Source organism: Saimiri boliviensis, chromosome 8 (assembly GCF_048565385.1).
Source record: "Saimiri boliviensis isolate mSaiBol1 chromosome 8, mSaiBol1.pri, whole genome shotgun sequence".
Taxonomy (NCBI): Eukaryota; Metazoa; Chordata; class Mammalia; order Primates; family Cebidae; genus Saimiri; species Saimiri boliviensis.
In genome coordinates this window covers 103286737-103312024 of record NC_133456.1, presented here as the reverse complement: position 1 = coordinate 103312024, position 25288 = coordinate 103286737, and the positions used below count along the sequence as shown (strand labels likewise).

The following is a 25288-nucleotide window of genomic DNA, read 5'->3' as shown; positions in this document are numbered from 1 at the left end:
CCTGTGCTCAAAGTTTAAAGTAAGGCATAAAATAATTACTCAGAAGCTCTGTGCTCACAGGCGGAGCTTGTCAACTTTGTGCTTCTGTGTGTGGCAATCTTGCTGGACAATTTACATAGGAAACCTCCAATATCATTATCTTTGGGTCTTTACTCTTTGGCAGTCGATTCCCCAGAGACGAATCTTCCATTCTGACCCCTGGGGATATAAATATAAGCCAGGCTCCCAAAATTCTACAATGAGGAAGAAGGTTGAAGATTCAGCATTCAGAATCTTTTCTTTTTCGTCCAGTATTCTCTGCCCCTGGTCTGTCTAGGGTCCCCTGGTCAGAGGCCGTCTTGTATTGTCTGCAAGAGAACAAACTTGGGTCTTTTACCACACAGGAAAAGAACTGTCACCTGGCCATTTGATGTTGTGAAGTTGCAGTAGAGGGCTCTAACTGAAACAGACTTTTTAACCAAACCTTTTCTTTTTGCCCCACCTTCATTCACTACCTTCTTTAGAGATTCTGTGAACCTTCAATTTTGCTTCACAGCTTTTTCCTACTGCTGACTTGAATATTCAGCTTTCTGCAGTCTAAGTAATTTGCTATTTCCAGCTCCCGAATTTCGTTGCTCTCATTTCTCCCTTATCATGTCATAATACACTGTTCTTTTCACAACAATCATCATCTTTAATTATTTTCTTTTATTATTTATCTCTGCCACTAGACGATGAGCTCACTGAGGAAAAACCAGTTCTTACTTATTCTTCATCCCTATCACAGCACTGAACTATGGCACAGACGGTAGGAATGTAGGCTCAGGAGTCTGGGTTCAAATCCCAGCTCTACCACTTAGTACATAGCCTTGGAAAAATAATCTCTCTGTGCATCTCATTCATCATTAGCAAAAGTAGGATAATAATAAACATTTCTCTGAGAGCTGTTTGGATGATTTAGTAATTCAAATAAAGGGCTTAGTACTTATCTGACACTTGATAAGCAACCAGTCAATGCAAAGTAAGGCAGGTGCCAGATAGGGCCAGTGCAGTGGCTCACACCTGTAATCCCAGCACTTTGGAAGGCCAAGGCAAGCGAATCACTTGAGGCCAGGAATCTGAGACCAGCCCGGCCAACATGGTGAAACCCCCTCTCTCTTAGAAATACAAAAATTAGCCGGGTGTGGTGGCATACACCTGTAATCCCTGCTACTTGAGAGGGTGAGGCAGGAGAATTACTTGAACACCGGAGGCAGAGATTGCAGTGAGCCAAGATCACGCCACTGCACTGCAGCCTGGGCGACAGGGCAACAGGGCAAGACTCTGTCTCAAAACAAACAAACAAAAAGCCAAGTAAGGCAGGTGCAAGATAAACAAAAATCAGTAAGTGAAAAGAAAGAGGAAGTATCCTAATACATACGGTTTAAAATATGACTACTATAGATATTTCATACTCAGATGAATTTTGTGCATATACTTCTATCCCCTTTGATTAGATTAATAATGTTAGGGTCTTCTGTGACTTTTCTCTCCAACAGGATATCTATCACAAGGGTCACTGCTGACATCTCACTTGCCAAACGCTCAGTATTAAACAATCCCAGTAAGCATGCAATAATAGAAAGATCCAACACAAGGTCAAGCTTAGGTAAGTCTGTGCCGTGAGCTTAAGCTTTCTAAACACTCCTCTCCTGAAGCTGATGATGAGAAGATCTAGCAAGATGAGAATTCCATGTGTCACAAAGTACTGAAAAAACAGACGTGTGTTGCCAGTAGCTATTGCTGTGGTCTTAATGATTTCATGGTGTGGAAGGATTTGTTATGATAGTTTCGAGGTAAGAATTCCACAAGCTGTCAGCATTCATGTTTTGGTTATCGTTTGTTTTCACTAATGTGAGCTTTGGTGCCTGTAGACTAAGATCTCCTGGCTTTGCATCAGTGTGACCATAAGCAAGTTTATTAACCTTTTGAAGGTTCCATTTCTTCATCTTAAAAAGGAAATAAAGTAACGACCTTGTAGAATTATTGCAAGGATTAAACATAATACATGCTCTATAAATAATAGCCATTATTTTTGTAAATATTCCTTAATTCACAGTGCATATCAATAATGAAATCATAGGAGAGTGTAATTTGTGGGTGCGGAAATCGGTAAAGGATGAAGTGAATCCCTGGCTACTTTTATTGATATCGATACGTTTGTTTTATCTGTAAAAACAGCTTAAGGAGTTATTGTGATTACAAGGTGGTATGTGGATATTGCATATTAACGTGTACTGAATTGATCAAATTGAGACCCTTCAGCTGCTATTTAATCTTTTGGGCACATGCTTCAAGTTTAGGTTAATCACTGTTACACATGTTGCTTACTGGATTGTTAGGTTTCTGTTTTTTATAAAGTAAACTTTGAGAGTTGTGTCAGATCTTTCAGCTTTTTTTTTTTTTTTCATATATATATACATATAATTCCACTTTAGGTTCTGGGGTATATGTGCAGAACATGCAGGATTGTTGCATAGGGATATATATGGCAATGTGATTTGCTGCCTCCATCCCCCCATCACCTATATCTGGCTTTTCTCCCCATGTTATCCCTCCCCAACCTCCCTACCCGTGCTGTCCCTCCCCTCGCCCCCAAACAGACCCCAGTGTGTGATGCTCCCCTCCCTGTGTCTATGTGTTCTCATTGTTCAACACCCGCCTACAAGAACATGTGGTGCTTGATTTTCTGTTCGTGTCAGTTTGCTGAGAATGATGGTTTCCAGATTCATCCGTGTCCCTACAGATGACACAAACTCATCGTTTTTTTATGGCTGCATAGTATTTTTTTTCTGTTTACATGTTAGATATACAAATCCTCAGAGGCTGGTTTCTAACATAGAAGTTCTTCGTTTATGCTGAAGCATGATTATATAAATAATAGAAAAACTGTTACAAATAATAAACTTTATCTGTTAGCAATGAGCAAGATACATTATAGAACTCGGTTTTGCCCCTCACCTGACAACCCTTCATTGACAAAGCTTCAGTAACAGGTTTAGAAATATATCCGAGGAAAAAATGTGATCGCATGTTTTGCTTATAGCAATTCCTTTTTATGTCCTTATCATCTGTCACAGTTAAAATTCTTTCCACACATCATCTGATGCTCACAAGAATTACTTTTTATTTTTATTTTGAGAGAGGGTCTCACTGTCACCCAGGCTGGATTACAGTGGTGTGAATCATGCCCACTGCACCTCGAACTCCTGGTCTCAATCAATCCTCCCATCTCAGCCTCCTGAGTAGCTGGGACTACAGGCACATGCCACTCCCCTGGGCTAATTTTATGTAGAGATAGGGTCTCACTGTGTTGCCCACGCTGGTCTCAAACTACCATGTTCAAGCGATCCTCTTGCCTTGGCCTCCCGAAGTGCTGGGACTACAGGCATGAGCACTGCATCTGGCCAAAAATTATTATAGAATGCTCCTTTCATAGATTGAACTGATTAACAAAAGTGATTTTTTTAGACTGATCAATGGAATTAATTACGTAACAGATTACCCTGGATTGCCAACATTTTTTTTGCAACTACTGATTATATATTGTTTTTAAATAAATCTTCCGGTCTATGTGTTTCATTGAGCATACACTAGATACCAAATATCAAGGTAGCAGGTGGATTTTTAACTGTGCAGGGGGTCAGCACTCTAAACCCCTGCATTGCCAACTGTAGAGTCACAGAAAGTCTACCCATATGACCACCTGTAACATAATTACCTCTTATAAGGGCCTATCTCCAAGTAGAGTTACATTCTGAAGCATTAGAGAGGTTGGGATTTGAACACGTGAATTTTGGAAGGTGGGGGAGATAATTTAGCCCATAGCACTCTTTCAATGAGTGCCTTCTGTGTGCCATGGAGTCTTTGCATCTCTGCTCCCTCTTCTTAAATTATACTTCTCTCTCGTGTCGTAACACCTGTGACTCTCAGTATAACTTAAAACTTAGCATTTTACATTTATTTGAGTGAGTGCCTTATTGTCTGTAAACTGTGTGAGTTTTAGGATTGAATCTCTTGCTTCATCAGTCTCCTCAGTACCTACCACAGTGACTGGCATATACTAGACACTTGGTAAAATACTTATGGGATAAATGGGCGGTCACACCTTGACTCTGCCTTCCACCTTCCCCTACCACTCTGGGGTTTGTGACCTATGTTTATGCAATCTGAGAAACTGGCTTTGGACTCAATATTTGTTATATATCACTGCAAATGACACCACTCAAGGAAAAACCACCTTGGACGGAGTCAGAACACCTGGTTTCTGGTATTTTATACCTTAGCAGGTGCCTGACTACATAGCCTGTCACATCTGGTGATTCTAGGATTTTTTTACCATATGGTGATGGGCTTGCACTAGAAACGGCAAATTTCTGTATCACTGTACTCCAGGGCAAATAAGTTATTTTCTGTTGTTGTACACTTTTAAGTTGTATTTTTACAGACATTAAGAATATTTTAAAGCTTTAAGGAAAGAGGTATTATTGCTAGTATGTTGCCCTAGAAAAGGATAAAATGTTATTACAGTATCACCACTAAAATCCTTGCTTTTATTGAAGTCAGTTTTCTTGTCCTTTAAAAGCATTTCTTTGTCATATTTTTCTGTCTCCACAATAGCTGCATATTTTAGGCAAGCGGATCACAAGGTCAGGAGATCAATACCATCGTGACCAACATGGTAAAACCCCGTCTCTACTAAAATACAAAAAAAAAAAAAAAAAAAACCTAGGTGGGCATGGTGGTGCACATCTGTAGTCCCAGCTACTCTGGAGGCTGAGGCAGGGGAATAGCTTGAATGCGGGAGGCGGAGGTTGCAGTGAGCCAAGATCCCGCCACTGCACTCCAGCCTGGCAAAAGAGCAAGACTCCATCTCAAAAAAAAAAAAAAAAAAAAAAAAAAAAAAAAAAAGTACTGACACTTCAGAGATCTAACTACCATTACATCAATGCTTATGTTTAGTATTCATGAGCAGATGGAAAGTGAGTTGGAGGGAAGGTAAACACCTGGAGTTTGGGTACAGAAAGACCACTAAGAATGACTGTTTTAAACATGACTTACGAGTTGCAAGTTTAGTTAGCCCAAAGATGGGTAGGCGTGAACAGGGGGTGTTTATGTTAAAACCATCATTTCTCTTATATAAATTTAGGAAAAAGTGTAATTTGAAAAATTTACCTCAAATTTAATAGATGAGATCAATTACAACAGTTATTGTTTTGTTTTGTTTTGTTTTTCCAAACGTCTTAGTCTGTTTGGGCTGCTTAAAAAAATATTTTAGACTGGGTAATTTACATACAACATAAACTTATTGCTCAGAGTTCTGAAGGCTGGGAAGTGCAAGATCAAGATGCCAGCAGATTTGGTGTCTGGTGACAGCTTGCTTTCTGATTCATAGAGAGAGCCATCTTCCTGCATCCTCACATGCTGGAAGAGGCAAGCATGTTCCTTTGGGTCTCTTCTCTAAGGTTACTAATCTCATTCATAAGGTCTCTGCCCACATGACTTAATCACTTCCCAAAGGGCCCCACCTCTTAATATTATCACAATGGAGATTAGATTTCACATGTGATTTTGAAAGGAACATATTTGGAGTGCATTGCACCAAAAGAGGAAGGATAGAGCACACTGAAGGTATAATGTGATAGATTAAAATATGCTTTTATGCGTTACGTTTTAGAAAACGTTAGTTATGTAAAAGAAAGTATAGAACGTTGTCTCTGGAGTTCACTATGCTACTGTATTATTGTATGGGAGGGAAAACCTAACCCTGGAGAATGTGAAGCTTTACTCACATTTTGGGGGTGGTACAAAACTTCTTTGCATGTATGGATGGCTTCATATAGGTTCATAAAAGTCCTGCCTTTTTCCTCAGTTGTAATATTGGTCAAGAATCATATTTAAAACACTTATAGTAGCATTATTTCTACTTTTCAAACTTGGAGAATGCAAATGAACACTATTATGCTCTTAAAATAAAAATATTACTTAAATTAGTAGAAAGTATAGTGATACAGATATTTGCCAGTTTCTAGTTCAAGCCGATCACCAAATGGTAAAAAAATCCAAAAACCACATGTGAAAGGTTGTGTAGTGAGGCACCTGCTAAGGTCTGAAATCCTAAAAGCCAGGTGTACTGACTCAGTCCAAGATTGTTTTTCGCTGAGTGATGCCATTTGCAGTGATGTCGATTGCATTTACTTAAACATCTACCTTTCCTCAGGAAGCAAGCAAACAGTTTATGGAGAATAAAGGGCTGATGAGACCAGGTTTTATCATTAGCCTTGCAGATAACTGTAGAATTTATGAACTAGTTGATCTGTTGACTCTAATTTTTTCCTTTCTTTTGAGCCATCCATTATCAGGGTAGCTGTGCTGATCTTGAAAAATTAGCACAATTTTTGTTATACTAAATTTCTATGATGGCCCAACTAAGGAAATGTCTCCATTCAAAGGGTGTACTTCACTTCTTCATAAATTTGGTAGTAACATGTATTTATTTTGAAGACATGTTTAAATGACTCTTTTCTGTAACAGCTTTTTGCCATTGTTTATATATATTTTTAAAAACTCTCTCGACTAATTCATTGATATATACTTGGCACTTTTTGAGTACCAGCTATGTATCAAGCACTGTGCTGAGGAGAACTAGACATAATTTCCTATTATGTCAAGCTTTCAGTCATTTCACTGCCTATTGGAAAAATTTTTAATTACATCATGGAAAGAGATACACATAAGTATTAACAGAGGTAGGTACAAAGCCATACTTGACATTTATTAAGTACAGATGCTTCTCAACTTATGATGGGGTTATGTCTCAGTAAACCCATTGTTAAGTTGAAAATATCATAAGCTGAAATGCATTTAATACACCCAGCCTACCAAACATCATAACTTAGCCTAGCCTACCTTGAAGATGCTCAGAACACTTACAGTAGCCTGCAGTTGGGCAGTTATCTAATACCAAGCCCATTTTATAATAAAGTGTAGAGTACCGTATATATTGAATACTAACAGTGAAAAACAGTGGTTGTGTGGTGCTCAAAGTTCAGTTCCTACTGTTTGTATATTGCTTTCATACCCTGTAAAGTTCAAAAATCGTTCAAACCGTTGTAAGTCATGGACTGTCTATACTTACTGTAGGTCAAGTACGGTAATTACTGTAATGGAAGCGTTGCATGTTGATTCATTTAGTCCTCATTTCCGTAATACAGGTAAGAATACTTACGTTCTAAGAGGTTCAGTATGCTACCCAGTGACCATACGACCATACAGCTCAGTGATGCAATGACACTTCATTTCTACCCATAAGCCACTTTGATGTATGGCGTTGGGAACCCAGAAGCAGAATTTACTGAGCCTGGGGGAAAAGGTGGTTAGAGAAGGCTTTACTCTTTTTGTAAGATAAGGCAGGCACTGCTCAAAATTAAGAGTTGTGTGTGTAGTAATTATGAAAATGGCACTGGAATTACATGTATAGCATTAGATAACTCATACTAGAGCTACCTCCAGGTCTTATTAACTCCTAACTGACCACTTAGGTGTCCCTCAACCCTAGCAGCAATGAAAGTAACCATTTCCTCTGTTATTACAGTATTGTTTGATTACAGAAACCTCCTTCCAAACAAGTTAACTTTTGTTTTTTTTGTTTGTTTCTAACTAAAGTTCACCCAGGTAGTAAGACTAGTACCCATCAGTTATTTTTCCTGATTCTCTTCCCCCTCCTACCCTGATAGGCCCCAGTGTGTGTTGTTTCCTTCTATGTGTCCATGTGTTCTCATCATTTAGCTCCCGCTTACAAGTGAGAACATGTGGTATTTGGTTTTCTGTTCTTCTTGTGTTAGTGTGCTATGGATAATGGCCTCCAGCTCTTTCCATGTCCCTGCAAAGGATGTGATCTTGTTCTTTTTTATGACTGCATAGTATTCCATGGTGTTTATGTACCACATTTTCTGTATCTTGATTCTACCCCTTTGCTATTGTGAATATTGCTGTAATGAAAATACATACATGCATGTATCCTTATAATAGAATGATTTATAGTCATTTGGGTATATACCCAGTAGTGGGATTGCTGGGTCAAATGGTACTCCTGTCTTTATGCCCTTCAGGGATTGCCACACTGTCTTCCACAATGGTTGAACTAATTTACCTTCCCATCAACAGTGTATAAGCATTCCTTTTTCTCCAGAACCTCACCGGCATGTTTTTGATTTTTTAATAATAGCCATTCTAACTGGTGGGAGACGGCATCTCATTATGGTTTGATGTGCATTTCTCTAATGATTAATGTTGTAGCTTCTGTTCTTTATCTTAGAGGAAACAATGATTGCTCCTGAAATTTATAGATATTAGAGGTATAAAGCATAGAAAGGTGTTATTCCTTTTTCAGTTTAATTCAGTGGGATGCAGGGAGATGAAGAAGGCTGGCCCCATCTTCCGGATGCTGAGCTGCATTCTTTCATTAGCTAGGACAACTAGAAAGAATCAAATTGACTTTCAGTTTCAGAAATGAACATCAGGGAATGTCTTTATTAAATTCTGAGCATGGTATGTATGTAAGACTACTAGAAAGATCTTTATATATGTATATATATTAAAACCCGTGTTAATATATTGACCTAATAGAAATAATATCCATATATGTAATTTTTAAAATGTCATCCAGATTTCATACAGTGAGCATATATTACGGTCAGGTGCAGTGGCTCATGCCTATAATCCCAGCACTTTGGAAGGCTGAGGTGGACAGATCACTTGAGGTCAGACGTTTGAGACCAGCCTGGCCAGCATAGTGGAACCCTTTTACTACTAAAAATACAAAAAATTAGCTGGGTGGGCCTGGTGGTGCATTGCCTGTAATCCCAGCTACATGGGAGGCTGAGGTGAGAGAATCAGTTGAACCAGGGAGGCAGAGGAGGTTGCAGTGAGCTGAGACTGCACAGCCGCACGCCAGCCTGGGAAACAGAGCGAGACTCTCTCAAGAAAAAAAAACACATATTAAACTTATAATCAGTGAAAATATAGTGCTCAAACCTTTAAATGCAAGGAGTTACACTGAAGATGTGAGATGCTGTGACTGTGTAAACACTTATTAAGAGGTGAAACAAAGATGAAAATCTTTGTGATCTGATTTCTTAATGCTTGCAATAAATATTAATTTAGGTTGGAACTTGAGTGGGCTTAGTGGCCCAACATTATTTTAAAGCTAGTATGTCATGTAGTTTGGGCCCTGATTTTTTGAAGATATCCAGGTAAACAAAAGGACTCAATTCATAACATATTGTGAGGCAGATCACAATAGTGATCAGGGACTCACCTTTTCTTGAATAATGTACTAGTTAAAATTATCTCTAGGAAGCTTCTGGCATGGATCTAAATACCTAAGAGGTATTAAAAGGTAATTGTAAGTCCACATTTGCTGGCATAAAAGTCTCATGGAATTCAGTCTCCATGACTGCAGTGGGAAACACAAGCTATGTATTACGCTGTATGTGCTGCCTGGTAATAGTAGCTTCTGGCTATTTAAATTGTTAAATTTTAAAAATGTAATTGCCTGTTCGCACTAGCTTAGTAGCCACAAGTGATTAGTTGCTGCCACACTGGACTACATATAGAGAGTATTTCCCTCATTGCAGAAAATCCTGTCAGGCCTGTTTTTGACTCTTTGGAGATCATGGAGCAGTAGATGAACTGAATGTCATTTTCTTGGAGTAGAATTTTAAATGTTTGGAGACAAATTTCTATAAATTTTATACTTTAGATTTCTGTAGTGCTGCCTCTGAAAACTGCCCTTTTACAACATGAGTATTAAAGGGAATTCCTTTGGTTGGAAAATATGCGGTGTGTTTCTGGATAAGTTTTTTACTGGTGCCAATCATGTCTTTCTTATGTTGTATTTCGGCTTGTTAATAAACATATCTAGACAGCATACAGGTGACATATAAACATAGTTCAGCCCATGCACTGAAAGGAAAACTTGTAACGGTTGCTAGGCAAAGTGGTCTGCAGTGAACACACGAAGATATTTCACGGTTTTTACAACAATTTTTCTGAAATTTTATAGAGTGGAAGCACAAAGAATGTCAGCAGAGAGAGCTAAAAATTTCCATAATCCAAGTATTATACTAAAAGTAAATTCTGTAACTGTCTGAGAGAAAAATTCCTTAAATGCTAATGATGTGTGGGAAAACAGCCCTTTCCAAAAGGATGAATTACTGTTGTAATTTTTTATCAATTCTATTGCCTATAAGCATTAACATGGCTGACCTAGTCACCTTTCTGTTGAAGAAATAAGATATCATTTTACTTTATCTTAAAAATACTGCACTTTAAACTGTTTCACCTTTTACAGCTGAAGTTCAGAGTGAAATTGAAAGGATTTTTGAACTTGCAAGAACATTGCAATTAGTGGTCCTTGATGCAGATACGATTAATCATCCAGCTCAACTTAGCAAAACCTCCTTGGCCCCTATTATCGTATATGTAAAGATTTCTTCTCCTAAGGTAAGTAGGATTACTGCTGTTTGCTCTGTAATCAAACTTCACTAAAATGTACTTTATGTTCTGCTGTCTATAATAAGGCTATTGTGATAGGCTTTATCATGTATATAGAATCTGAAGAGACATGGTAGTCAAGAATTTCTAAATTAATATAAACAAGGCATGGTTAGTTTCATGGCTTAGAACAGCCATTCTCAAAGTGTGGTCCATGGATCCCTGGAGGGTCTTGAGACACTTTTAGACTGTTCATTTAGTCAAAACTACCTCCATGATACTACTAATACATTATTTGCCATGTTCACTGGACATATGCTTGGCTCATGCAAAAGCAATGGTGGGTAAAACTGCTGGCATCTGAGCATGAATCAAGACTGTGGTATCAAAGTACCAGCAGTTACTGTATTCATTACCACCATGCTTTCACAGTTCAAGGAAGAAAAAGCCATTTTCACTTAAGAATGTCCTGATGAAGTAGTAAAGTTCATTACTTTTATTGAATCTTGACTTTTAATATTCAGTGTAATCAAGTACACACAAAGTTCTTGCTGCATACCAACAAATGTCAGAAGGAGGAGTGCTGGTGTGATTGAGTTGTGAACTAAACTAGCCGCCTTTTTCATAGAATTTTTATCTGAAACAATGACAGGATATGCTTATTCAGACTTGGGTATAGCAGGTTTTTCTTGGACAAAGCAGACCTGTCACTTCAAAGAGACAGCACATGTTGCGAATGATAAAACTCAAGCTTTCTGACAACAATCAGAATTTTAGAAAACCTGTATGTACCTCTGAGAACTTGGAAGCTTCCCAATAATTATTTCTCTGATGAGACCAAGGATAATACAGTGTTTCAGTAATGTATAATGAAATATGTCAACATTTGGAGGATCTGAAGTCAGCGAACCATTACTATCTGTATGATCAATGAATAATGTTAATTTCAAGACAGACCAGTTGAATGTCATGGAGTAAGAAAATTTCACTGAGCAACTAGTCTTTAAGGAACTATCATTTGTTGAGTTTTGGTATAGTATCAAAGACGACTATCTGAAAAGGCTACTAAATTGTTTCTCCTTTTCTCAATTAAAAATCTGTAGGAGGCTGGATTTTCTTCACATATTTCAAGCAAAGCAAAACATTGCAGCAGGTTGACCGTAGAAGCTTGGGAGATTTCAGTTGTCTTCTATGAAGCCAGCCATTAAATTTGTCAAAAATGTAGCTATTTTTATTTTAAAAAATTAATATTTTTCCATTTTAGCTAATTTAAAGAGGTTGTAAGACAAAACATTTGAGATCTGCTACCTTAGAAAAAAGAATGTGAGTGCTGAAAGCTTGCAACTGTGATTTATGTTAATTTTGCAGATACTCTTATAGCTCAAACTATTACAAGCCCCTTGGGTATATATACAAAGGCCCCAGAGAAAGGAGTCAGTAATGTACCTTGTAGTTTACCTGAGTGTACTTACTACTCTTTTAAAAACTCATTATCTTTTACAGGTTTTACAAAGGTTAATAAAATCTCGAGGGAAATCTCAAGCTAAACACCTCAACGTCCAGATGGTAGCAGCTGATAAACTGGCTCAGTGTCCTCCAGTAAGTTGTCTCTATATACAGCATAATCCAGTTACTGAGATCAGACCTGGCTTTTCTTTTTTGAGGCAGGGTCTTGCTCTGTTGCCCATGTTGGGAGTAGAGTGCTGTGATCACAGCTCACTGCAGCCCTGATCTCCTGGGCTCAAGTGACTGTTTTGCTTCAGTCTTCCAAGTAGCTAAAACTATAGATGCATGCCCCCATGGTCGGATAACTTTTTTTTTTCCTGTAGAGATGGGGTCTTGCTATGTTGCCCAGGCTGGTCTAGAACTCCTGGGCTGAAGCCATCCTCCTGTCTTGGCCTTCCAAGGACTACAGGCATGAGCCACCATGCCTGGCCAGACTGGCATTGTGTTTTTAAAAAACAGTCAAACACCTGTCAGAGAAGAGAATCCTCATCACTTAAAGTGGTATTCATTCCAAAGTACACCCTCCTCCCTCATTCCATGACCATGTGTTTTGAGCACAAATAATCCAAATGATGATCTTAGCTTACAAAAAGCTACAGTACATCCTGTAGTAACTTCACTTTGTTAATACCTAACATAAGATCATGGTTCCAAAAATTTGACTTGTATTATGAAGTTGGTATATTATTCATTTTTGATCATGGGACACAAGGTATCTGCTCTTAGTAACTATCTGAGACATTTAATCAATTTCTAAGCAATGAGTTACCTAGATTCTTTCCTAGGTTTACTTTTGGAGGTAGGGTCTTGCTCTGCTGCTTAGGCTGGAGTGCAGTGGCGGCCTCTCAGCTCACTGCTGCAACCTCTGCCTACCGAGCTCAAGGAATCCTCCCACCTTGGCCCTCCAAGAAGCTGGGACTACAGGTGCATGCCACCACGCCCCATTAAGTTTTGTATTTTTAGCAGAGATGGGGTTTTGCCATGTTACCCAGGCTGGTCTCAAATTCTTGACCTCAAGTGATCTGCCCATCTCAGCCTCCCAAAGGGCTGGGATTACAGGCATTAGCCATTGCGCCGGGCCTTCCTCCACCCCCACTTGGTAAGCGCAGCTATTTCAGAGGCTATAAATATTTGATTGCTTAATAAGTTAAAATTTCTGAATTCTAAAAAATCTTTTGAAAAGCGACACATTTTTTCTCTAGTGAACTGATTTGAAGTTTGGACAATGTCAGATTATCAATGGTTTCAGCTGCTTCTGTCCAAGTTCACATCCTAATTTTATTAATTTCTAAATTCAGATTTCATAATCTTGGGCTGGGCATGTGGCTCATACCTGTTATCCCAGCACTGGGAGGCTGAGGCGGGCGAATCACTTGAGGCCAGGAGTTCGACACCAGCTTTGCCAACATGGCAAAACCCCATCTCTACTAAAAATACAAAAATTAGCGGGGCGTGGTGGGAGGCACTTGTAACCCTGGCTACTCTAGAGGCTGATACACGAAAATTGCTTGAACCTGGAGGCCAAGGTTGCAGTGAGCCGAGATCAGGCCACTGCACTCCAGCCTGGGCAACAAAGTAAGACGCCATCTCAAATAAAGATTTCATGATCTTGACGTCAAGAGTAGGCTTCTTTCTATTCTGCTCACATCTCTTTTCTATCATAGTATCCATATCTTTTGTCACTGAGGATAGACAAATGTCCTTAACAACTGTTACCATTCTGGCCATTATTAGTTAAGCATTCGTTCAGTGCCCTAAACAATGATTTGAGGTAGTCAGCCACTTGCTGACTAAATAAAAAGGAGACAGTAGGAGCAAGTGCCAAGGGGTGCAGCTCATGAGCCCCTCCTTATGGAGGTGGGAACAGGGTGAAAACGGGGCTGGCGTCAATGTGGTCTGGAATGTCTCCCTCTGCAGGAGTTGTTTGATGTGATCTTGGATGAGAACCAGCTTGAGGATGCCTGTGAGCACCTTGCCGACTATCTGGAGGCCTACTGGAAGGCCACCCATCCTCCCAGCAGCAGCCTCCCCAACCCTCTCCTTAGCCGTGCATTAGCCACTTCAAGTCTGCCTCTTAGCCCCACCCTAGCCTCTAATTCACAGGTAAGGGAGTTTTTATGTATTCTGTACACACAGTCTTCATAGAAAACAAGGTTGTCTGTGGTGACACCTCTAGGATCCAAGCCCAGTAGCACGCTTGGGGTTTGTTCCAGTGTATTAACTCTAAGCAAGTCCAGCATGAGCTGTGTAAGAAGAGCACCATCGACAGAATATACTGGGAACATACACAGACTACAGAAACTTTCTAAACAGCATACACTGGAAGCAGATTACCTAAATTCAAATCCTGGCTCCACCTCTTACCAGTTCTGGGGTGGATAACCTTAGGCAAGTTTCTTAGGTGTTCTTGCCTCAAGAATAATTAATAATGGCAACCTGTCCATGATGCTGCTGGAATTACTAATCTCAAAGGGCTGTTGTGTTAATGAGTTATTATATGCAAAGGGTCAAGAACAGTACCTGTCCCATGTTGTATCTTGTAAGCATTTTCCATTTTTAATATTCTTAACATACAGTCAAGCAGAGGTAGTTAAGTTTATACTCCTGTGTAGAAAAATATCAGGGACCTGCATCTGTATTTGAACCACAGGAGAACATATAAAAGAACATTTTCACTGCTTATTTTTAAAAGAAAAAGGTTATCATAGCTGGGCACGGTGGCTCAAGCCTGTAATCCCAGCACTTCAGGAGGCTGAGGTGGGTGGATCACAAGGTCAAGGGATCGAGACCGTCCTGGTCAACATAGTGAAACCCCGTCTCTACTAAAAATACAAAAAATTAGCTAGGCGTGGTGGCACGTGCCTGTAATCCCAGCTACTCAGGAGGCTGAGGCAGGAGAACTGCCTGAGCCCAGGAGGCGGAGGTTGCGGTGAGCCAAGATCGCGCCATTGCACTCCAGCCTGGGTAACAAGAGCGAAACTCCGTCTCAAAAAAAAAAAAAAAAAAAAGGATATCATGAGTACTGTTCTAGGCACTTACGAAGTCCAATTAATATAGTATAAGCCTTGTAAATGTTACCAAAGGAAGTAAGCTAGGTTAGACTTCATTGCAGCTTTTCAGATGCTTAAAAATGACTCTGTGGTATGTTTTGTACACACTGACCTTGGTTAACACCAGTGTGCTCCTTTGGCTGCCAGGGTTCTCAAGGTGATCAAAGGACTGATCGCTCCGCTCCTGTCCGTTCTGCTTCCCAAGCTGAAGAAGAACCTAGCATGGAACCAGTCAAGAAATCCCAGCACCGTTCTTCCTCCTCAGCCCCACACCACAACCATCGCAGTGGGACAAGTCGCGGCCTCTCCAGGCAAGAGACATTTGACTCAGAAACCCAGGAGAGTCGAGACTCAGCCTACGTGGAGCCAAAGGAAGATTATTCCCATGACCACATGGACCACTATGCCTCACACCGTGACCACAACCACAGAGATGAGACCCATGGGAGCAGTGACCACAGACACAGGGAGTCTCGGCACCGCTGCCGGGACGCGGATCGAGAGCAGGACCACAACGAGTGCAACAAACAGCGCAGCCGTCATAAATCCAAGGATCGCTACTGTGAAAAGGATGGAGAAGTGACATCCAGAAAACGGAATGAGGCTGGGGAGTGGAACAGGGATGTTTACATCCGCCAATGACTTTTGCCCTTTTGTGTGTGTGTGTGTGTGTGTGTGTGTGTGTTTGTGTTTTTTTTTTTTAAAGTCTTTGGGGTCTACATTGCAATCATATGTGATCTGTCTTGTAATATTTTGTATTGCTGTTGCTTGAATAGCAATAGCATGAATAGAGTATTAAGACACATTTTTTTTTTCTTTTGTAAGTGCTACATAAATTGGCCTGGTATGGCTGCAGTTCTCCAGTTGTATACTGGACTCTTCAAAAACTGTTTTGGGTAGCTGCCACTTGAACAAAATCTGTTGCCACCCAGGTGATGTCAGTGTTCTAAGAAATCTAGTTGATGTATCCAACAAGCCAGAATCAGCACAGATAAAAAGTGGAAATTTCTCATTTATCCAGATTTTTAATACACAGGCACCTGATTTGCATATTCATTCATGGACCACTGTTTCTTGCTTGTACCTCTGGCTGACTAAATTTGGGAACAGATTCAGTCTTGCCTTACACAAAGGGGATCATAAAGTTAGAATCTATTTTCTATGTACTAGTACTGTGTACTGTATAGACAGTTTGTAAATGTTATTTCTGCAAACACCTTCTTATATATTATATATATATATATATATATATATATCAGTTTGATCACACTATTTTAGAGTCTTAATGCCAAGTCAGCAGATTTGCTTTATGAATTACAGGGACTAGAAATGCCCACATTCAGGAAATTTGTAATAACATTGTCTAGACACCTATCCTCATTCTAGTAGAAAGTCTGTACATACTGTAAATATGTGTGATTGCTTGAATTGAAAAGGTTTGAATTCTGAATGTCATACCATCCTTGTAAGTTTGTAATTTTCACCATAAATTATGGTAAATATAAAACTCCAGAGGTGGTTGTCCTCCCTACAGTTCACACTGATTGTGACACATTCTTAGTAGCTAGTGTTTGTTCTAGTCACTGCACTGGAGTCTATGAGCCGGAACTCGCTATATGCACGTGTGTGTGTCCATATGTAAGAGTGTGCACGAGTGACTGAATGGCTGAGATAAAAGTGGAATGCTGAAGACTAGTGAAGAAACTAGAACTGATATCGAGCATTCTGCCCACCTGGCTCTGTATTTAATTGTGCTGTATGTTGCTTTAATAACTCATTAAGCAGTCAGGGAATGTGAGTAAGCTTGCTGCCAAAGGTAACTAGGAAAGCATTCATCTGCTGCCTCCTTGTTTCTGCTCCTAGAGAGTAAAAATACAGGCAATTTTACTGTGAGTGTTTCACTGGAAATGTATAATCTTTGCGTGTTAGAGTATTTGTCTGAGTAAGAAACGTTTACACAGCTTGTGGAATTATTTCGTGGGAAAATAAATTTTTATAACTTCTCCCACTTCATTTTCTAACCTTGCCTACTATTGCTGTTGTTTACCTCCCAGTTACCTATCACTCCTCCCCACCACCAACTCCAGCAGATTCACTGTCTGTCAGATCCCAAAAGTGCTTCTTAATAACCAAAGTTTCTGTTCTTCAGAAGTAATCAGGGCAAAATGGGGTGACTTAAAGTGAATAAAATGTTAGTATTATCCTACATAAGACACAGGGGAACCCTGAAGACCTTATCTCCATGCCTCAATTACACTGCTTACAATGTCATCATGCTTAAGGCCAAGACCTTTTCTGTGTCTCAAGTGTCTATTTTGTCCAATCATAACTGGATAAGATAGTATTAAGAGTGCAAGTACCTGGCACTTGAAGTTTGTCCCTGGAAAATGCCTGTCTAAAATTATCTAATTTCAGATCTGCACATTACCTTATGTAACAAAATAATCGGCCAGGTGTGGTGGACCATACCTGTAATCCCAACATTTTGGGAGGCCGAGACGGGTGGATCACCTGAGGTCAGGTGTTCAAGACCAGCCTGGCCAACATGATGAAACCCCATGTCTACTAAAATTACAACAAAGGATTAGCAGGGTGTGGTAGGCTGCACGCCTATAATCCCAGCTACACAGGATACTAAGGCAGGAGAATTGCTTGAACCCAGGAGGCAGAGGCTGCAGTGAGCCAAGATCATGCCACTGTACTCCAGCCTGGGCGACAGAATCAGACTCCCATCTCAAAACAAAAACCAACTTTTAACAAAATAATAGTTATAAAATTATCTTTGTTTTGCTTCCTTGATTACTGCAAGTTCTTGCCAAATATGCCTAGATTTTTATAAGTAAAACAGTTTTACATTTAACTCCTTATTTCCCTTACCCCCAAGAAAACTCAGTATTAAAAATGATTAAGCTGGGGTGGTAGAGTGTACCTGTAGACTCAGCTACTTGGGAGGCTGAGGCAGGAGGATCACCTGAGCCCAGGAGGTGGAGGCTACAATGAGCCATGATTGCACCACTGCACTCCAGGCTGGTGACAACCTGGTGTCTGAAAAAGAAAATAAAAATTAGCTACATATATAATGTTTTATCAGCTTATATATATAAAATTTCCCTCAATTTGTTAATTAGCTCTGTACTGTTTACATGAATTTATTTATTGAATATAAAAACAGTCTTAATGAACTTGACAATTCTTACATTGGTAGGAGACCATATTCTAATTAAAATTGCTTTTATAAAATATTCCTGATAAAACTTTTGTCATGGTAAGATATTCACAATTGCTAGTTCAATCCTTTCTTACTATTTCATCCCAATTAATGATTGCAGAATAAATTCTGGAAACATAGCTGGTATTTATCGTACTTGCTGCTATCATTAATCCTTTTCAAAGAGGAGTGGTGAGCGTTTCCATCTTTTTTATTGTGTACCTGGATTCTTAGCTTGCACTTTACTGTGGAACGTATTAGTGCAAATCAGAATATTTCTCAAAAACCTAGCCTGACGGATTAGACATAACAGCATCTATACGTGAAAACTGTTTAGTTGGCATATGTGTAAGCTGTGTAGCACATTTGTAAATGAAAAAATGATCCCAAGGGCAATGGGATATTTACTGACCTGTGGAATGTAAAATTATAATCTCTTCACACAACAAAGGCTTAATCTTAACCTACTCAGTTGTAGAACCATGATTTTTGTAGTCAACCTAGAAAATGCTGGAAATGTACTTAATAGTTCTTTTTTTTTGGTCATACCCATTCCAGTCTTTCCTATGCTCTTTCTCCACTGCTCATTTAAGTTACTGTTACAAAAAGGTGCTGCTAAATGTAGGATGTCTTAGTCACGTTGTATTTTGGGACAATGCCACATTTTTAACATGGTCTGCTATGCATTCCTGTTACGGCAACATTCACTGTCAGCTACACTGAACTGTCTAACAAACCTGGTTTAAAGTAATTCATATAAAACAAATAAAGAGCTGGCTTCTGCACTGTTTATTAGTAGTATTAATTGCCATCTTAGGAATGATTGATGTAGTTGAGACTATAGTAAATATTCACTTCCCATCTGCAGGGCATCTTTCTTTGAGTAATCTTCCTATTATGTCTGACTTTAAAAAAAAAGCTCAAGGTAGATAAAAGAGTTTTTTAAAATCTGAGCTGTAGTAGAATAATCTGGGTCCCTGATGGGTTCTGGATCAAGTGTTTAATTTCTGCTACGTTGTACTTTTAACTATGTCAACTAAAACATGACACAGGGTTTTGAAGTAAATGTACTCACTGTATTTTTTCTGTTTCATAGAAATGTTAATACTAAATATGTTAAAATACATAGTAATTTTCCCTCCCATTTCCCTGATTTTTTCACCTTCTTACTGCATTTTTTCCTAGTATTTCCATGTCCCTTAAGATAATGCGATTTTCCAATTTGCATAAGTTTTTGAAAGGTAGAAACCCACTAAAAATTGGCTATGTTTAAGGAAAAATTCTGAACAGTATTCTTTGTCTTGTTTTCATTATGTAAGTATTTTTCTTCTATTTGCTGGCATTGGTTGTATTTTGGTATCTGTTGGTATTAATCAAACATCTACATGAGTACAGGTTTGTTGCTAGGCTAATTTCCTGCGATTTTCGTCGCAGCTTAGCAAATAAGGATTTGCAGCAAGCGTGACAGAAAATGATTTTTATAGAGTTTCTTAAAACACATTTAAAGTTTAAGGAGGTATGCTGAGCCCTGAAAAGATAAGTCACACAGGGCTCTTCAGTCAAATGACATCTACAAGATATAAAACAGAATGAGGGATGTAAGAGAGAGACATGCTTGCTTGCTTGAAGTAATTTTTCTCTCAAACAATAAGTATCTACTGACTGCTCTGAAGCTGTGATGGCGAGAAAAAGCAGGACAGGGTCTCTGCCTGGAGGATGTTTTTCAAGTGTGGGGGTGAGGCTTCAGCGGCACGGCTAGAAAAGTTGAATCAGTACAAAAATTAGCTGGGCATGGTGGCGTGTGCCTGTAATCCCAGCTACTCAGGAGGCTGAGGTAAAAAAAAAAAAAAAAAAAGAAAAGTTGAATCAGAGTGCGGTAAGTGCCAAGAGAACATTAGATGTGGCTGCTAGGGGCAGAGAGAAGGGGAGCAATACCTATCCAACCTCAGGGAAGGGTATTCAAGAAAGACTTCTTTAAAGAAGAGGCCATCTAAAGGTCTTACCTGATCCAAGAGACCTTGCAATCCTTATGGATACAATAAATAGTTATGAGAAAGTCCTAGAGAAAACCTGTGAGGGGGGAAAAAATCAAACTGTTAGGCAATTGTCCACTTCCTATACCCAAGGTCTGATAACTTTTGGGTGATCTGACTGAAAGCTAACAGTATGATGGATTTACCACCACATGAGACAGCCTTAAAACTATGGCTGGGTACTGAGTATTCTGATTGATCTAAAAAGCCAACAGAAAAGCAAAATCCTAAGGCTGTAGTTAATTTTTTTTTAAAAAGCAGGCTGGGTACAGTGGCTAACATCTGTAATCCCAGTGCTTTGAAAGGCAAAGGTAGGGGGACTGCTTCAGGCCAGGCGTTCAAGACCAGCTTGAGTAACACAGCAAGATCCCATCTCTTAAAAAAAAAAAAAAAAAAAATTAGCCAAGCATCCTGTGTTGTCCTAGCTACATGGGAGGCTGAGGCAGCAAGACTAATTCAGCCCAGGAGTTTGAGGTTGCAGTGAGCTATGAAATCATGCCACTGCACTCCAGCCTGGGTGGCAGAGCAAGACCTTGTCTTTAAAAAGTAAAATTAAATTGAAAAGCAGTCACTTACATTGGCCACTACAGTGGGATGCTTGGGTATTTTTGCAGTTCGAAGGATGATCTGTTTTTTTGTCTGAGTTCAGACTTGACTGTGGTCTTTTTTGTCTGGATCTATGATAGGTACAGCTGCCTTGTCTAATGTTGGTGTTAAGTGAAATGTTTATGTTCAACAGGAGAACACAAAGCCCAGCTACAAGGGTCAGACCAGGCCACTTCCCAGGGCCAGAGCTGGCTTTTTCTTTCTCACCAAGCAGTTTCTAATAACTTATATGTTTCAAATACGTAAGTTACCCACACTGCAAAATAATCTCATTTTCTAAATTACAAAGTAAATACTCATTTTACTTTAAGATTATAAAAAACATTATAGTCTATCATTTTAGACTATGATAGTCTAGCACACTATCATTTAGAGGAGGCCCAGACATCATTTCAAAGGGGTTGACTTACCAAATAAGCAGATAGAAAGTCAGGTAAAATATTTACCTCCATTATTGACACATAGTAAATGTTTTATTTTTCATGCCCTGAGATCTTAAGAAACTACTATTTAGGATCCTGGGAACAAAAACGACTTTTCATAACCACATCAAATATTGCTAATTTATTCCTTTTGTTAGATTCACTAATTTTTAACATTAAAAATGGCTTATATTCTTTACAAATTAAAACCATTAGAACACAAATGAAAATATGCTCCAGACATCTACAGGTTTCTCCTTTTCCTTATACTCTACTTAATACATGAAAAAATTCTTTTAAAAATAAAAAATACAGTCTCATACCACCCTCTACTTCCTCTATGTCTCTGGATCCCTGGTAAAACAGCTGGCAGCCTTTTCTGTTTCCTTAGCAACCACGTCATCATTCAGTTGGTCTGACAACACTTTGGTTTAAAAAAAAAACAAAACCACAGACAGCAAATGTTTGGAATTTTCATTTCTGAGGATCCATCCTCTCCTAAGTGCTTTTGCATTTTACAAATTTTGCAATAAAAAAACCTATAGAGTCCTTATTAGCCAGCTGCAACATGTCTTCTCTTCTGGTCTCTCTCAGAGAGTCTACATCAGTGTTTGGTAATGGCACAGCCGATGGATCAAATCGCTGCAGCTGTTTCAATTGTTCACAAGAGAGGCCAGCTCCCCTCATTCCTTCTCCTCCAATCTGTGGTTCCTGTTTGGAGAAAGTCAATCAATATGGATGAACATCCTGTAATTAGCAAGTATGCCTGCTACAATTTAAGTTAAAAGACAAATTGAGTTGCAAGGACTACAGCTTCCAAAAACATAAAAATGAGTAAATGCCTTTTATTCTGGTAGAAAATACGTGCTGCTTTCTAGACAGTAAAGTGGGAAAGCAATACTATGTGTCACCTGATGAACAAATACCCTGTTACATGATTATCAAGCACTGTGACATTACCAAAGGCCTGTGCTTAGTAGCTGGAAACACGTGGACTCAAACTGCAGCTCTATCACATTTTAGCTGTGTGACTTTAGGTACCTTTACCTAACCACATTTCCTCATCTATTAAACAAGGCTTAAGTGAAGAAGGTGGTATCATACTTGGTATATAGTGGGCACTCAGTAAATTGAACATTATCATCAATAAAGCAGCAGAGGTCAGGCACAGTGGTTCACACCTGTAATCCCAGCATTTAGGCAGGCAGATCACCTGAGGTCAGGAGTTCCAGACCAGCCTGGGCAAGATGGTAACCCCCTTCTCTACTAAAAATTCAAAAAATTAGCCGGGCATGGTGGTGCACGTGTGTAACCCCAGCTACTCAGGAGGCTGAGGCATGAGAATTGCTTGAACCCAGGAGGCAAAGGTTGCAGTGAACCAAGATCGTACCTGGGTGATCCAGCCTGGGTGACAGAGCGACACTGTCTCAAAAAATGAAAGAAAAGAAAAGAGAAGGAAGGGACAGGGGAGCAGAAGGGGGAGAGGGAGGGAAAGAAGGAAAAGAAAAACAAAAGAAAACAACAAATAAAATTCAGCTAAGAAAAAGTAAAGAAAGCAACAGGTAAAATTCAGCTTTAACATTTTCCATAACTGAAAGGTGGTCTTTAGGCGTCTAGGGTACCTCTCTCTGACCCATACTAATTGGATGATAAAAGTTTTCTTTTTCTCATTTTTTCATGTACTAGAAAAACAAACATTAGAAAGGGATACATAATTTAAGGCTGTATCAATTAGTTTAGAGGAATCATAAGGCCTTGAGTAATACTTGCAAACTACTGAAGAAGATCTATAATCCTAACTTAAGTCACCATTTTGCAGACAATTATTCGTATGTTAATGAAGATAGTTTTTCAGAGATACTTAAGAAAACAGATCATTTCTTATCCCATGGGGTCTGGGCAAAACTTCCCATATCTTTTAGGTACATATTTTGAGTATGTGTGTATATTTCCAAGTGAATTCAGAAGTCTTCCTTTCATCTACAATGTAATTATCTTAATTTCTGAGTCTGGAAACCATCTTTGAATTGTTTTTATTTATGTATTCTCATTACCTAATTTCTGTATAGAAAGGTACTAAAATTAGATGTTCAATGTATCTGAATGTGAGAAAGCACTATTACAGATTTAAACTTAATCCCAAGGCCGGGCGCGGTGGCTCAAGCTTGTAATCCCAGCACTTTGGGAGGCCGAGGCGGGTGGATCACGAGGTCGAGAGATCAAGACCATCCTGGTCAACATGGTGTAACCCCGTCTCTACTAAAAATACTAAAAATTAGCTGGGCATGGTGGCGTGTGCCTGTAATCCCACCTACTCAGGAGGCTGAGGCAGGAGAATTGCCTGAACCCAGGAGGCGGAGGTTGCGGTGAGCCGAGATCGCGCCATTGCACTCCAGCCTGGGTAACAAGAGCGAAACTCCGTCTCAAAAAAAAAAAAAAAGAAAAAAAAAACTTAATCCCAAATGCTTTTCTAATAAAGACCATAACAAAGTTGCCGGGCACATTGGCTCATGCCTGTAATCCCACCACTTTGGGAGGCCAAGGTGGGCAGATCACGAGGTCAAGAGATCAAGACCATCCTGGCCAACATGGTGAAACCCTGTCTCTATAATAAAATACAAAAATTAGCTGGGCATGGTGGTGCGCACCTGTAGTCCCAACTACTCGGGAGGCTGAGGCAAGAGAATTGCTCACTGCAAGATCACGCTAGTGCACTCCAGCCTGACACATCGTGACAGAGCAAGATTCTGTCCCCAAAACAAAAACAAAAACAAAACCGTAACAAAGTTACAGTGTGTTAGGCAAAAGAAAGTACAAAAAAGCTTTTTAAATATTATGCATTTTATATAATAAGCAATCATTCTGGAAGCACTTTTTTCCCTTTAGGCTGGTCTTCTGATACCGCACAGTTGTGAAAGCTCATTTGAGCTTTGATGTGACATGAGAGAAAATGCTCAACATGTTCCACATCAGAGAAATACAGGATTGGGAAGGAAGAAAAAAATCTTTTTAGAAGATAGGTGCTGAGTAACATGAACAGCTACAAGTGGAGTAAACACTTAACAAAAATACTCCCAAGCTCTGTGCCATTTTAACACAATGGCAAGAAACAAAGAAAAGAAAACACTTTGTCAGGACATACAAATTATGGGCAGTCTAAAATGGATCTAATTAGACAAGCATTCTCATGTGTTACAGTGTTCATTTTGGAAATATTATTTATTTCTTCATTAACACCCTGTGTTTACCACCATGCTTCGGTTTCTGTGATTTATCTTGTTACACAGAGAAAAATGAAATTACTCCTACCTGGGGCTGAAGCTGAAGACAAGGAAATTTTGTGAGGGCCCAGGCAACTTGCTCTTCATTTTCAGCCAGTGTTATGGTGCATGTGCTATAAACCAGCACACCTCCTGGCTTCAGCAGCTGAACTGCCTAAAGAAAACTGTGATCAGACCACACACAGCACAAGACCAAATAAACATCTGAATGAATTTCATAGCATAAGGTGTATCTTTCAAGTGTTTGGGATAAATAAAATGATGTTCTAGGTGACAAGGATTTCTTCTGTAATTATAGTACACAAGAGCAATACTTGCATCCAGACTAGATGCACTGCGTTATCTCGGAGCTGTCATACTCCATATGCACCAAGACTTCCCCAAATACATTCATTCACCTTCATGCCTTTAGATACTTTTCTTTTTAGGCTGAAAATTCACTAATTTATATTTTTTGGCCAGACCTCCTTATTAAATTTCCTACTTAAACATTCAGTTGCTTTCTTAACATTTTTTATTCTCATTTTTTTTAAAAATAGAGATGAAGTCTCACTGTTGTCCAGGCTTGTCTTCAACTCCTGGCCTCAAGCGATCCTCCCACCTTGGCCTTCCAAAGTGCTAGGATTGTAGGCATGAGCTACGAGCCTGGCCTTTCTCAACGTTTCTA

General features: G+C 39.3%; 2 protein-coding genes across 15 annotated transcripts in view; one reads left to right on the top strand and one right to left on the bottom strand.

Moving 5' to 3' along the window:
* The window catches only part of CACNB2 (calcium voltage-gated channel auxiliary subunit beta 2), a 399597-nt gene extending 380528 nt beyond the window's left edge, over nt 1-19069 (top strand). For all 9 annotated transcript variants that reach the window (XM_003930654.4, XM_010341201.3, XM_003930650.4 and 6 more), the window contains 5 exons: nt 1518-1627; nt 10373-10524; nt 12019-12114; nt 13939-14124; nt 15219-19069. In XM_003930654.4, coding sequence (XP_003930703.1) covers nt 1518-1627; nt 10373-10524; nt 12019-12114; nt 13939-14124; nt 15219-15713 — 1039 coding nt within the window. In that variant the 3' untranslated portion in view covers nt 15714-19069. The remainder of the gene's footprint in view (nt 1-1517; nt 1628-10372; nt 10525-12018; nt 12115-13938; nt 14125-15218) is intronic.
* NSUN6 (NOP2/Sun RNA methyltransferase 6) overlaps nt 16247-25288 on the bottom strand; it is a 59919-nt gene continuing 50877 nt past the window's right edge. For 5 of the 6 annotated variants that reach the window (XM_039478785.2, XM_074404964.1, XM_074404967.1 and 2 more), the window contains 3 exons: nt 24650-24775; nt 20283-22051; nt 16247-18116 (listed from right to left, as the gene is read on the bottom strand). In XM_039478785.2, coding sequence (XP_039334719.1) covers nt 21839-22051; nt 24650-24775 — 339 coding nt within the window. In that variant the 3' untranslated portion in view covers nt 16247-18116; nt 20283-21838. The remainder of the gene's footprint in view (nt 18117-20282; nt 22052-24649; nt 24776-25288) is intronic. The other variant, XM_074404963.1, reaches the window with a different exon arrangement.